The sequence below is a fragment of the Athene cunicularia genome, assembly GCF_003259725.1.
Source record: "Athene cunicularia isolate RWA chromosome 8 unlocalized genomic scaffold, athCun1 chr8_part1, whole genome shotgun sequence".
Classification (NCBI taxonomy): Eukaryota; Metazoa; Chordata; class Aves; order Strigiformes; family Strigidae; genus Athene; species Athene cunicularia.
In genome coordinates this window covers 22,027,782-22,043,548 of record NW_020799109.1, presented here as the reverse complement: position 1 = coordinate 22,043,548, position 15,767 = coordinate 22,027,782, and the positions used below count along the sequence as shown (strand labels likewise).

Here is a 15,767-nt window from a genome sequence, read left to right as displayed (position 1 = left end):
TCTTTTTCTTTGCATAGATATATAGAATTTTTCTTTAAGCAATTAACGTAATAAAGAACCTTAAGTGTCTTGACTTCTTTTGACAGAGGCTGACCTTGAAAGTTGAAGATTTTGTTTTTATCGCCTTTTATCTCCTTGCTTTTATCGCTTTTATGAACAATATAAGAACTATGTGGTAGAAGAGGCTATCTTTTACATCTTCTAACTTTCCTTCTGCCCTAAGATTGACATCTGCTACCATTTATTTATTTGTATTACTGCATCTGATTTTTAGGACTCATTTTTCTTGGCATCCTTTATTTTACTGCATTTTGTAAAGTGTTAGTGTGCCTAGAATGTTTCAAAGTCATCTTTGCCTCTTCACCTAGCTAGATGATTTAGCATAATATTTAGACAACGGAAAATTTATTTTATGACAGTTCTTTGGTGTAGGATTTAGACTATTAGTTCCTTGTATTTGGAAAGGTAAAGGAAAAAATGCTCAAATTTACATCTTGGAATGGGGTTAGGTTTTTAGAGTATGAATAGCAGAAGAATCCATTTTCAAAGTAAGGCTGTCTTTAGACTTAAGTCGTTCCACAGTTGCAATAAGCCTTGCATGCTGCTGATCTTCTGCTTCTAAAATTCATCTGATGAAAAAAACAGTTCATCCTTTAATTGGAATTGCATGATGATCTGGTAGTGTAATATAATCACTCTGGTAAAGAAAGCATGAGGTCATAGTGGAAAGATTTTGTCCCATCAAGAAGCAGCAGGTTTTATTCTTCCTTTCATTTGTAAGAAAACAGTCATATGCAATATTCATTACAAGAATAGCTGTTCTGTAAGTATTGGTGGTCTTACAAGAGAAGAAAGCAAAACAACAGACAATTGCATCATTTTTGAAGTATGTGTTATCTGATGTCTCTTAGCTGAAACCTCTACGTTCCAGCTATTGTCCAAATTGAAGATAGAATTTTGAGTTAATCTTTTTGATATTCATGGGAAATCACTGGGAAAGTTAATACAGTTGTGTATATTTTGCTATTACTGTGAGCACTTGGTGAATCTCATCTCTGTTGTCTCAGATCTGTAACCATCCTATTTTATAGCAGTATTAGGTTTTAGGTAAACTTTCATAGACATGCTGCACAGCTGTGGTAGCTATGCTTTGCACTTGGCTAAGTCTGTACCCATAAAAGGATCATCAGAGTGATCCACAAGCTGAATGCCCCTTTAAATCCCATTCTAGCTTCTTGATTCTCTGTCTGTATTCCCGGGCAGTAATATCTTCCTTTGGTATAGAGCTGACAAAACAAATGATGTTCTCTTGAACTACAATCTTCATCTCTGTCATTGTTGCTTTCATTCCCTGCTTTGATTTCTTGCTAGAGTTAGTATTCTTGAGTAAATTTAGAAAGTGACAGAAAATACTTTTCCATTTGCATTAATTAATTTTGAAATTCTTGATGCTTTCTCCTATATTCTCAAGAGTATATTACTCTCTTTCCTTTGATCAGCAGTGCAACCATGACAGATTTCTGTGAACTCCACGACTTCTGTGAACTAATAGCAAGGACTGAGATAGCATGGCTTTTGCACTCAGCAATGTTAGCATCCAAAATGTGAAGGCACTTTTCTCAAGGTTTGTTGAGGCCTCAAACTGAGTGGTTCATATTGCTGTCTATGATCATCTGATAAAGGTGACCATGTAGTTGTTTAGCTCTAGAAAAAGAAGGGCTATGTGCCACATATCCAATCTTGACTGTTAATGGCAGGGTAAGTGTGAGTTGCCAGCCTCGTAACAGGTGACTAAAGCCCCATTAGTTACTCCATTATATCTGTTCCTGGTGTTTGTAACTTCAGTCCTCATTAACTGGACAGTCCTTCACTAGCCCTGTTGTCTCATCTTAAAAACAGGGGATAGCCTTTATCAGGTTGAGTTGATAAAGTGTTGCTGTGGAGTAAATCTTATTTCTAAAGTATTGCTCCATCTGGATAGATTGTGCCTCAGGAAATACACCTGGAAGATTTTGCATCTATATTTCACTAATTGCTACAGGACCTGTGCAGTAGAGTATAAAACATACTCTCTCTGTTTATTGGCTGGTGTGAAAGGCTAGGGTTCCTGGTCTTTCAAAAACATCTGGAAAAGAATGATTGCTATGAATAAGGTCTTTCTATGTAGGAAGTTTAGGGCTACTTCATATTCCCACTTATCCCCCTTGTACCAGGGGGACTACAAAGTATTGCCAATTAGAAACAACTTGAGGATGGTTTCAGCATGGTGGCCACATGTCCTATCTTGTAGGTTCAAGAGTTTCAATAATACCCCTCTGATACTGTGCTCTCAAAAATGAAGAAAAAAAGTCCATGGAGAAGATCTTCACTTGCTTGGCAGTAATCTGATTCCAGCATGGAAACTGGCATTGTCCACTTCTCATCCATTCCTGTTCTTTTTGTCTGTGTGCCTGCATATCATTGCAACCGAAATGTACCACTGTATTTGTGATGATATTTTGCATATGTCAAAAGTTTCATTTTCTTTAATAGAAATGAGTGAAGCACAATACCCAAAAGTAAAGTATTTTCTGTGTAATTATGCATGATGCAATAGATCTCTCCACATACTCCTGCTTTTTTGTATGAGTGTTTTCTAGTTCTCATTCATAAATGTCTGGCTTTCCAAACTATGTCTCTGGCAGATCTTAGCATAAATATCAATTTATTCACCACTTTCTTTTTTAATACTAACATACTTGGCACAGATATTTTTCCTTTCATTTTTTTTTTTTCCAGTCAACATTTCTGTTTAGTTTATGGCCTCTGAAGAACTTTTTGTAACCCACTGTTGCAATTTTATTGGTTGCTTACTTGGCACAATTCAGCACAGCCATTCAGCATACATTGAGGGATGCCATACTACTGAGATTTGAAAAACAGTTGTAATACTGAGAAACAGAGAGTTATGTTTTAATTGTTAATTGGTCTGAATGAATGCTGGAATGAATGCTTCCAGTTTCAAAATAGGTCTACAATGCTTACTAAAAAGGAACCTACATGTCTGGAAGTTATTAAAACAAACTCCAAAGAGCATATTTAAATTTATGTTTAAATCCAGCTAATAAAGAAGTAATTCTCTCCAAAATGTTCCTCCACTTATCCCTTAAGATATTGCATAATATTTAATATGGGTAGTGTCTATTGTTTTGGTATCAATAAAAATTGCATAGCAGACTGTTTGGTTCATGTTTGGTTGAGGAAGCATTTAAAATTATGTAATGGGTTGTCACTGGTAGGGCAGGATGACTGAATTTGAAGAGGTATATTCCACTAAAGACTTTTTTTTTTTTTTTCCTTGTAGACCAACCTAGTTTGCATAAACCTCTTGACAGAAGATAAGCAAATCAGATTTTATGCATTTGCATACATTTTTGTAATTTGCAAATACACTGATTTTAATGCTATTCTGTAATGATTTCAAAAGAGCTGGTTTTACCTGTGTGGTTATTTCTTTTCTTTACCTTATGTGACTGATTATCGACTCCTAGAAACTCGTTGCTGGTTTGGGGTTTTTTTGATGCCAGTGGCATACTTCTTTAGAAACAAGTTATATTGAGTCGCATTTCCAGAACTGCACAAGCCAGAAAGCATTTACACATCTGTAAAAATCACTGTCCCGTGAGGCCCTTGGACAATACCACTTACACACAAAGATGTTTCAATGACTTCACTGGGATTAGGACTGAATCTTACTTTACTGAACAGGGAGAGAATAATCACATATTAGTTATCAGATTTAAATATAAAATGCATCTAGTTTTGAAAAATATAAATAGAATCAACTTCTGTAGTGCCAATGATAACACTGATAAAATCAAAGCATTACTTACATTGTATAACAGGCAGATATAAAACTCAAATATACTTCACAGAGAGAATATTCTCCACCTAAACTGATAAATGTTTTGTTATTTAGGTGTAGTTTGAAGTTCTTTTATTAATGTGCAATATAGTTTTGGACAATTACTAAAAATATGTTACATTCTTTCTATATGTTTATCAAATCTCACGACTAACCAAGTTACATGTGCATGGGTGTAGAAATAATTAAAAGGATAATCAAACAAAAAGCATCTAACTTCTTAAAAAATTCTGTATCTTCTTTTTAAGAAAAGCTGTTGGTCATAGTAGAACTCTGAGGAGTTACAGGAGGGACGTAACAGAAACTCATGTAAAGGGATTTTTAAGTGATTAAGGCCTTTCAGTGTTAGTCTCACACTTCCTGAGGAAATCAACTTCTCCATATTTTCTGCACACTAAAATCATAAATACAAGAATTTTGTCAAAAGGCTTTGCCAGAGAAAACAGTTAAACCAGAATTTGGTCACACAGAATATATTTTGGAATTTATGATTTCTTCTAAAATGTCAATCTCTTTCTGATGTTGATGATATTTATGACTTCTATGAATCCTCAGAGTCATTTGGAAGTGTAATGTACTCTCAGCAATCTAATGAAACAAACAAATACTGTCTTCATTTTACCGACAATGATGTTGACTTGTAACAGGAGGGAGGAGATTTCAGAAGTGTCTAGCTCACACAAGGCACATTAGAATATTTCTTCCTAAACAAGGGAAAGCAGATGCTTGGCCAAATTCTGGCTGCAATTCCACCTTCCTTTGGCTCCCTGGGGATGTAAAGAGAATTGGTAGCAGCCATGAGACTGCTTTAATTTACAGGATCAACCAGTTCCTGTAGTTTCAAACATGACAGGAGTGGTAAGATAGTTTAAAGCTGCCCTTTCTTCTCAGCGTGATGAGTAGTACTTGTTGCACGTAATATCTAGACGAGTGCCTTCATGGCACAGCCAAGATTACAGCTCAGGAGTTCCTGGCTCATTAGATTGTGTTCACAACATTACACAAGCCAATTCTAAACCCCTTTTCTCTTGTAAAATTTTGTGGGCCAATTCGTCATTTGATACTAGTTATTATAGATACAGAACTATGGAGCAATTTACAGCAGTTGAGGATTTGACCTTTAAATGAAATTATACCAGTGAAGCATTTGCTCAGGCAATGTGTACCATGAAGCTTGCCCTGGTTTTGAGAACTCTCCAGCAAACGAGGATAGCCATGTTTATTTGTGAGTTGTAGCCTCTTTACTGTATCTGAAATTATTTACCCTATTCATGCCAGATATTGGCATCTCTCCTCTCTGCTGGTCACCTGAAAAAAACCAGGTAAAATAGTATAGGTAAAAGGAGACATTATTTGCAATTTAAGGATTAAATAAATATATGATTTCTCAAAGATCAGTTGGTGCTCCCAGTAATCCAAATGATAGTTGATTCTTCTCTGCAGTTCAATAAAAGAGTTTTTTCTTGGCATTACTACTTGCTTTTTTATTACTTTTGTATTGTGCTTTTAAAGTAATAAGAAAATGTATTTTTTCCCCAAGTGAATAACTTTATTGAATTGTTCATACTACTTTAATTTTCTTAAGCTTTACTCCTAAGTAAAGGTTAAGATGCTTTCCAGCATTGCTAATCTGGTTTGCTACCACTAACATGGGAATGCCTGATATTTTTCCATTTACAATGTAGTACACACCAGAAGATTTTATCGAATATGACTATGAATATGGGGATGCAGATTATAAAGAAACTGATTCTGTAACAGAGGGACCCCCACTGTTCGAAGAGACAGTAGCACAAACAGAGGTAACAGAATCTGATCTGTTTGTTGTGTGGTGTCCAGCTGTCCCCTAACACATGGTTTGTCAGTTTGTGTCTTCTGTATATAAGCTTAATGTTTTCCCTTCACTCATTTCTTTACTCTGTGGCTGTAATATTTACTTTCAGTTAGAGATGGAAGGTCTCACAGATGACAGCATTCATCTCACAGTTGGTTACCCTTCTTTCACTCATGCTTTCTCAATTTTCATTTTATTTATGTTTTTCCATTCCATCTTTCATAACGTTTGCAGAAAAAGAAAGCCATGGTCAGAAAGAAGAAGAGGACAGTGGCCGCTAGCATAAAGGACAAACCCCAAAAGGCCACAACAAAAAAATCTGAAAAATATGCATCCAAGAAGAAGAAAAGTTATCAAGCAGCAGCAAAAGGCAAACTAGGGGTAAAGGTAGCCAAGAAAAAATCAAGATCTTTCCCAAGCCAAGACTGGAAGATCTCTGATAATAAGAAAAATTATACCTAACCCCACTAGATGAATACGTTTGGCTAATACCATAACCTGAATAAAAGTGATCTCTTGAATTTTTCCTACAGGATTTTTTTAATAATATATATATTTTTTTAAATATTAGGCAAACGTTGTTGATGGATTTCAAGAGTATAGCATAGCTGAAAATGACTATGGGCCCCAGACGGAAGCTCCCTCCAGAACTACTGAAGCAAATGAGGTAATAAAGTCTCCTGAGAAAACAATAGACAAAAATGCTTGCCCACCAGATGTCAATGATTAAAAAAGCACAAACACGTTTTAAAAGGATGTACTTACGTGTAAATATACATACCTATAATAGCAGTTAGTGCAATTTTATGCTTTCTCAGCCAATATGAGAACCTACTGTTTTCTTGGGCAGAACTCCCATTAATTCTGTAGAGATCTGCTGAATCTTTAGACTACAGAGTTTGTGTTTCTGGATATCATTCAGTGATATATGCTATGGGAATGCAGAAATTGTTGTATTCAGTGTGGATGTGAATGGAGCTTCTGATCTAATAGGAAGTCCCTAATTTTTCCTGTAATTCTTAAGATGCAGCATAAAACAAGCCTAACGCAAGACAGAATGGCTGCAACCATAGCAGCATATTGAAGTTGAGTCAGAAGCCATCATTTCCTTTTAATAGTTCTTCAGCTAACAGAACCAAATTACTTGCTTTTCACTGGGGGTCTATTCAAATGAAACATTGTATTTTGAACTGTCAAAAAAGACAAAATTATTATTTTGGCTTATGTTAGAATCCACTTTTTCGGAAAGCTACAACAGGCTAAACATTAAGATTACTACACCTAAGCCAGTGTTGATTAATATGTCTGCATATTAATTAATGCTCATTTTAGAAAAATGATGGCTGATTATAAGAAATATTGTTTTCATTTTTCTTTTACATTTTCCTTTCAAAATGAATATATGTTGCTTGAAAGATGTACAAAACTGCCCCCTGCCATCCCAAATATTGGAAAAGAAAAAAGAGTCCCCAGTTGGTATTTTGTTTTCCTTCTATGTGAAGGTGTATGAAGGTATATTTTACTCATTCTGCTGTAAATTGCTTTTGTGATAAATTTCATCTTTACTTCTCACAAACTGATTGACAGACGCATATTTAAATATTATGAGTTGTATTGAGGTAGATCCAAAGTGCTAAATGCTCTCTTTTATGAGAGCAGTTCTGCATGAAGGTAAAATTTGTCTTAGAACTGGTTCAGATGTGCATTTACTCTAGATGTAAGGTAAAAGTCATAGTCCATAGCTAATGGAATTAGGCAACTCTTAAGTCAGAATCTGTCCTTCTATTTAAATTGTAATGTATTTCAACATCATGATTAGATCAAGATATTCTTAATTACTCTGGATGTTGATTAACTTCTTAATATATTTTTTTAAGATCATACTCGTTCATCTTGTCTGATCATCTAGAATATCCATCTCATATTAGCAATATCTGAACTTCAATTTTTTCAAAATTATGCTTTCAAGAGACCTCAGTAACAGAATAAAACTATTTTTTTTCACAAATGGTTTTGTACATCTCAGAAATAGCATTCTGTTATACTGCTTTAGTGCTTTTAAGTTGGTTGCTTGGTTTGACAGTTTACACACCTGAAGATGAAAGCTTAGAGTTCAGAAATGTTAAAATTAATTTAAGTTTTGCAGGTGGAATTTGATTCAGACAAAAACTAAGTAAATTGCCATGAAAGACATGAACCATGACTTTGATAGTGATAAATAAACTGCAAAATCATTAACAAGAGAAAAGAAGTTGAAACATTTCTCTCAGCATTGGTATTTAGAGACACAAAACAGTGAAGAAGGCTGGGCTTAACTAAAGTGATGCTTGCACTTCCTGTACATCGTTATTGTAAAAAGGTCTGAATTTATTCACTGCTTATTGTGGTGTATATGTGCATTCATGAATGGTTGTAAATGTGAAACCAAGCAGGGAAATTTAGCTATATTTGGCACTAAAGTAACATTAAGCAAGCAGTATGCCTCGCATCGTACTGGATATATCGTATTCAATGGTTTTAGAATTAAAAAAAAACCAAAAAAAAGCGTATGAAAGCATTACTTTGTGCTACTTATGCAAAGATCTTTTAATTACTCTGAAAGGCTGGACTTCCATTCCTTCAGACTCTAATTAAAAGACAATGTGCTCTAGTTCTACCATTCTTTCTTCTTTTGACAAGTCATCATGGTGGATCAGCATATGCTTACATTGCTTTACTAACAATAACCCACGTATTCCTCCTATTCCCAAATCTTTGCTACTGATATGAATAGCAAAATCCTGTTGAAGAAGTATTTGCTGAAGAATACATAACTGGAGAGGATTATGATAAAAAAACTGAGGAAACTGAATATGGAAGCAGAGGAGTAGACCTCAGTGAATCTGATCTGCTGGTAGATGGAGATTTAGGCGAATATGATTTTTATGAATATAAAGAATATGAAGAGAAACCAACTGATTCCACTAATGAGGAGTTTGGTCCAGGTGTTCCTGCAGAGACCGATATCACAGAAACAAGCGTAAGTTGATGGGAAGCATAATTCAGATTAATTTAATTTAGTGATCCTTTTATAGGTATACAGAATCAGGACTGTACAGACCGTGATCCAGAGCTCCTTGTAGATAGGATATATATTCTCACTCGCTTTTGACAGGCTTTGGATCAAGCCCATCCCTTGTTTTAGTAAACTTGAACTTTTTATTTTTATTCAATGCAAGGTTTTTGTCTCTTTTGGTAAAGGGAATAAGGGAGGGTTGAAGATGGGAGGGAAAGGACTGAAGAGGTGGAATTCCAAAAATAAATGATAAAGTGAACAGTTTTAAAAATCTTTCTAAACTAGAGCTAAAGCTGGAAAAAATGCAAGTTCTAATGCAAATGCAAGTACTGTAATTAATATTTTTAAATTATCATCCTCAGAAGTTGAAATGCATGTAAGGGTCTAGAATCCTATGGCTTCTGCTTCCAAGGAGAAAATTCATGAGTGGGAAGGGTGAAGGTCTGAACCCTTTCATGAAAATGAGTTTAGTCAATAGTTAAAGGTTTATGACCTTGCAGGAGTGATTTAACAGCTCAGTATCTATAAAGGAAGATAGGATGACATGGTGGATCCTGTGAATCATGCTCTTTTTTGTGTGTTTTATAGTTCTCTCTTTCCCTCTGACTGAACAGCAAGGCTTTAATTTTCCTTTAGTTGTGCCAAGATCTTCGTTTACCAGTTTACCAGACTGTGGAAGCTGCAGAGAAAACTAATATGACTAAGATTGGAAGAAAAATTAATTTCCATTTGGAATTTTAATTGGGAAAGTCCTGAATATAGTAGGAAAGGAGAATTTTGTTTGCAGTATTTTCTCCGTCTTATCTTTATATTCTCCTCACAAACTCAAAACTTCACTTTACAAAGAATCCAAGAAATAACAGCAAGTGCTGCGAGGTTGTTTTTCTCTGCCAACCTTGAAACCCATACTTCTGTATTTCATTTATCACTCCTTTCTAAACCCTGTTGGGGTCATTGTATTTTTTTTAATGATCCTTATCTATGCAATGTGATACAAGCTTACTTTTTTCCTTCTAGCCCAGATGGGGACACTGTGGCAGAATGACACAGAAAAGGTCAGATTATCTGCAAAGCAAAGAGCCTATAAGGCACCGTTTGTGCCTGCATTAAGCAAATGACTGTGTAGACTCTATCCCCTGGTGTAAATTTCAACTTAAAATGCCTTGCTACAAAAGTGAAGGAGTCTGGAAGCTTGAATTAGAACCCAGGCTCTGACCTGTGCCAGCTTTATTACAATTCTCATCTGCTGAACTAGAGATATCATATCATTTTCCTTTGACATATGGATGTATTTAGAACAAATTATGTTCTACTTTTGAAAAAAAAGCAAGATGAAAAGTACTCAGTACCTGGAAACTTTCAAAAAAGGTGCAATATTTCCACAGATGGAGACCTGCTGTCTTTTTTTGCAACCAATTTTCATTAATATAATAAAACATAATTATCCCTCTTGCTACTTGATTTTTATGAACTATTGCACCATTATTAGTGAGCTCTGTGTCTTTATAAATCAACACAAAATGCACAAGCCGTAATCTTTTCCTCTGCTTTTCCTTTCTGAAATATTACATATTGAAATACTGTAACATTATCCTTATCATTTTCAAATCCCCAGCTATTTTAGTGTAAATGTGGAATTTCTCTACTAAAATAAAATTTTAAAAACTTCAAATTTTCATCTGATCAAAACTGAATTTAATTTCTAGTGGATATGTTAGCAATCAAGAGAAGTACTTCTGAAGAAAAATACGTATCTCATGGTTTGAAAAACAAGTCCGTTTCTTTTTCTTTGAAATTTGAATCCATCTTTGTTCTGACATTGGCATGTGTTATTTACTTATTGTTTTAGGTATTTCTGTTATCTTAATCCCGAACCCAAAACTTCCTGTAAAGCTGATCCCAAAAGAATTTTGCAGTTGAAGCTGATTCATGTAGTTAGGAGGCATAACTGGCTAGCCATGAAATATTACTTTATGTTTAAAATGCCACTTAACTCCTTGCCCATTTATGCCAAGAAGTCACAGACTCTTCTCAGAATAATTTACATGTTGTGGATGTTAAATAAATGAAATCAGGAGCTTGAAGGGTACTGTCCATATGGGACCAAAGGATCTTTCCTTCCAGCTTACTTTAGACTTGCTTAACTCAGAAAGCCATGAAGAATCATTGCTAATTGCCAAGAATATGTCCATTCAAACAAGAAAAGAAACAACTTTGTGACTTGCACACAGAAGTTTCAGATGCTAAGTCCAAAGTCCAAATGCAAACTGTGGGATGCAAATTGTTGCATCTCATTGGAAAACTACAAATTGACAATATCCAATAATTCCAATAATTTGAGAAGTATGCATGCAGTTTCTGCATTTTCCATTTCTTAAATATTAAATATTTTTGATTGATATGGTTTGTGCCTGTGATGTATTTTTTGTAGCACAGATCAATTCCAGCTTTAGCTTTCAGTTACAGTTTGCTGCAGTTCTTTACTGTACCAGGTCCTTGGACTTCGTACTTATTTTCATTTTTGGGGCTATTTTTACTGACCAGGTGACTGGACATGGAGCTTATGGAGAAAAAGGACAAAAGGGAGAACCAGCTGTGATTGAACCTGTAAGTACAAATGTGGATGAGTTTTTCTTTAGCACTATAGAACATACATACACTGTTGATACATAATTATCAAACCATGTTGTTCATGATAGGATGATAGTAACCTTATCCATGATCTCTGAAACAATCACCTGCAGTGTCAATGATATAAAAGTAGTAGCCTGTTCAGCCTTCTCTTCTAGTTACACAAAGGACTAACCACATGTTCCTTAGAGCAAGGAGAATCTTCTTGTGGAGAGGAAAACAGAGCATAGATCTGCTCTTCAGGCCATTTAGTAAGTACCGTTTGGACAGACCTACAGAGACAATTTCCAGCTTAGGCACAGGTAACACTCACTATAGGTTTCAGCAAGGGCAAGGAAGTCCCTCTGAGAGGTTAAATAAATGCCTCTATGTTTAACCTGTGCTGGTGCAATCAAACTGCTAAAAGTTTAATTAAATGCTTCCTTCAGATGTTACAACTTGATAATAAGCACAGTAATGGATCAGTAGCTTACAAGCTTACAGAATTTCTTCCATCTTTAAATAGTAGTATAGTAAGTGGCTTTTACAAATAGGACAGAGTTATACTTAGCATCACATTTCATGGTTAGAAACTAAAATATACCTGAATTTAAAAAAAATACATAGATTATACAAAAATAATAATTTCATAATATCTAGCAGAAGTTGAATGCCAGTGTGGTTTGCTCTTCTAGAATTTTCAAGGGCTGCTTTCAAATGTGTATCTGACTCTAATAGAAATCAAAGTTTAATCTGATTTTTATTTCATAGAAAATTAGGTACAGAAATATAAAGGGTAACAAATAGCTTAAGTTGAATCCTGATAAAATACTATGATGTATCATTCTTATATGAAAGATCTAGATTACGTGATCCAAAAGGTCCCTCTTAATTCTGTATTCCTATCCCAGGATTAGCATGTAGTTAAATTACTGATCAGCAAAGATAAAGGACTACCATAATAAACAAGTTACAAGTCAAGATTGTGACCTCTCAGTCACAACTGATGAAGATCAGTGTGTTTGCTCATAAAATGTGTGGCTTTTTAACACCGTTGCAAGATACATTTAGCTTATATCCATAATACTGAAGAGATATCCACTGCCAATCTCCAGCACTGTTGGAATTCACTATAGCTAGCTTCAAGCTTGTTTGTACAGTCCTCCTTCCTATGAAAAGCCAAGTACAAGTGAGGATCATATATCTGTAGGTATTACCATTACCTGGAATTTGGACTAACAACTGCACTCCAAAAAAATTAACTAGGAAGTGCTATAAGACCACAATATAGAAATAAGCAGAGCTGTTTGCAGCAAATTCTTTAATAGCATTAAAAAAAAAAAAAAAAAAAAAAAAAGTGCTATGAGACACTTCCAGCCTAATAGTCTTTCTCACTTCTAAAGCCACACAACAATGCAGATTCCAATTCTTGTAACTGTGGAGAGAAGATCCCCAGAAAAGTTTATTTAAATACTAAGAAATATTAGCTTTAATAGTTCAGCTAAAAGAAGTTTTATATTTTTCTCCAAGAAATGACAAATTTAGTATCTTGTTTCATCCCCCCTAGGGTATGCTCATTGAAGGACCACCAGGACCAAGAGGACCTGCTGTAAGTAGATTAATCACAATCTCCTTTTATTGCATTTGATTTATCCATTGTGCTTTGGTATTCATGAGTTAAAACAATTAATATTGGTTTTATCATAATTCCCAGATGATATATCAGACTTTGCATTTTTTCAAGGGAGTATAAAAGGGTTATCTCAAGCATTTTCAGTGACAGCATGCAACAAGCTGTGTACACATGAAAACTGAACTCTTGAATGTTGACTATAAATCTTTGTAAGGAAAAAGTATGCCACCTTATAAATTATTTTATCCAAACATGTGTTCAACATAACTTTACAGAGAAAAAATAGTTCAAAAATGCTGCAAGCATTCAGCATAATAATGACATTCATTTTCATTCGTTCATAGGGTCTTACAGGTCCCCCAGGTCTACAAGGCCCTGTCGGTCCTCCGGGTGACCCTGGTGAAAGGGTAAGTCAACAAACAGATTATCCTGGGTATTCATGGTATATCTTCAACTAATTGCTACAAGAGTAAGTAGGTTAGATTGTGATCTGAAATACATACCCATAGGTTAAGAAACTTCAGTGGAACTGAGGCTGATTTACTCAGATGAGCAAATCAACTGAGAATCTGGACAAACGTTTCCTTAGTGGTAGAAATATGTAGTTAAGTTCCTATTTGTCTGTATTTCTCTGTTTTGTTGTGAATTATTGTAAAATATAATAAAGACATTTCGTATGGATTTGAGTGAGTTTTTTAAAAAGCATTATGTCCTCACCTATAACATTTAGAGCTACAGAGAAAAACAAGCTCTTCAGAATCAAAATACATATGGAAATTTTGAAAATTATGGATGATGTTTAGATGACCTACACAGAATTTATTTGCCTTATTACATAACATACTGTATGAGAACCCTGTCCAGTCATGAATATAATTGAAATGTAAGCTATTATTTTAGTTTTACATGTTTTCACAAGCTTTTTCTTACTGTCACAACTAACACAGTTTTAAAACAGCCTAAATATATTTATTTGAAGAAAATATGCTACTCAAAAAACTTTCCTGAGTTTTATGATTGATAGTTTACCAACAAATCTATCATGGTCATGCTGTATTTGGGTATGCAAGATGTTAGGAAGATGCTATTACTTCACTGAATAATGAGATTATGTTAATTATTATAAAAAATCCCAACAATGCGTCACCTTGATAGGAAATCAGTATCTACACTTTTCTCTTTTTTTTCTTTTTTTTTTTTTCTCTAGATTAACTAAACAACATATTTTGGAATTTAAACTTATAAAATGGGAATTTTAATACATCGTAATAGAATAACTACTGATAGTACTCAGTTTTTTAAGTAACTGCTTATATCAAAAGGAAATTCTTGACTAAACACATCTTGTGCCTGTCATGGAACAGACTTCATGTTTTATATAAAAAAGGACACATTACATAAATAAATAATTGTAGAAATGAGTTACCAAACTCATGAGAACAATACAGATTTCTGCAACGAGATTCTGCTGTCAGATTCCATCCTTATGAAATAACGTCTTACTTTAAATTTTAAGCATATGTGGACAGGTTTGCTTTTTTACTTAGATGACAATCACTGTATATGAATAATGACTCTAGCTCTTGCTATAACTATTCTGACTATTTTTCATTTTAGATAAAAAATTTAGAAAAGTAACAGTCTGGAAAATTACCACTCAAGAACATCACATTGCTTAATTTTAAAAATCCTGCATTAATACCTAGAATAATGAGAATGTTGTTTAAGCACAGAACTACAGAACAATTAGTTGAGAAATTGAGAAATCCACCACTTTTTGTAGTTGCCTATGGTGCTTCAGCTTTTGTACTAAATTATTATGTCATTCTAATCCTAGTAATGGGTATAAGAAAACTGAGAAATGACGGAACATACCCTGCTGGAGAGGACCATAAGTGGTCCAACTTTTACTTACTGTAGGGATGAATTTCACTCATATAAAATGGTGCAATGGAAAAAGAAAGTGAAAAACTGATCTAATCTTCAATTTAATCTTCAGTAATTTAATCTTCATCTTTGATCTAATCTTTCAGTTCTAATCTTCACAAAGACTCATGATCCTATGGCATAAAGTCACTGCAGGTCAGAGTGAAGGTTCTTTGGGTACCTTGCAAGTTCATTTAATTATTTTTCTATTTTTTAACCTCAGCTCAAAATTCCCTGACCTATATAATGATTCTTTTTAACAATGACAACATTTTATTCAATATTTTATATCTGAATTAGTAAAAATTCTCAATTTAAGATTTATCTGTAGTGTGTTATTAGTAGGGAATTATTTTTTGATGCTTCAGGCTTGTTTGAAAAAAGATCTCAAACAGGCTCAATAGTAGACTACTGATCTTAATTCTTGAAAAGGGGAAAAATGACCAAAATCTTTCAGATCAACTTTCCCATTGTTTTGTTCAACTCCTGAGCAGCTGAAGGAACTGGTTAAGACAGTTTGATGTTTGTTGATCTGTCATTGCAACCCTGCAGAGAGTCGTTCTGGTGAATGAGTACTTTGTCTGGCAGACATGCAGCATGCAAGTGAGCACTCCTGATGCAGGCTCCTCCTGCCCTTGACAGCTTCAGCTAGTAAAAATGCACCATGCAAATTGCTGGGAGGAAAGGTGCAATTATAAATCTAACTGTTGTCACAACAGCAATATTTATCTTTGCAGCATGTTGGATCAATAATCATGAGTGTCATGTACACACATTGGTACATTTCTTCAACTCCATCTTACAC

At 34.5% G+C, this 15,767-nt stretch overlaps 1 protein-coding gene across 1 annotated transcript in view; it reads left to right on the top strand.

Moving 5' to 3' along the window:
- The window catches only part of COL11A1 (collagen type XI alpha 1 chain), a 167,430-nt gene that overhangs the window by 47,387 nt on the left and 104,276 nt on the right, over positions 1 to 15,767 (top strand). The window contains exons 7-13 of the mRNA XM_026853967.1: positions 5,590 to 5,706; positions 5,973 to 6,125; positions 6,310 to 6,405; positions 8,512 to 8,757; positions 11,338 to 11,400; positions 12,971 to 13,012; positions 13,381 to 13,443. Coding sequence (XP_026709768.1) covers positions 5,590 to 5,706; positions 5,973 to 6,125; positions 6,310 to 6,405; positions 8,512 to 8,757; positions 11,338 to 11,400; positions 12,971 to 13,012; positions 13,381 to 13,443 — 780 coding nt within the window. The remainder of the gene's footprint in view (positions 1 to 5,589; positions 5,707 to 5,972; positions 6,126 to 6,309; positions 6,406 to 8,511; positions 8,758 to 11,337; positions 11,401 to 12,970; positions 13,013 to 13,380; positions 13,444 to 15,767) is intronic.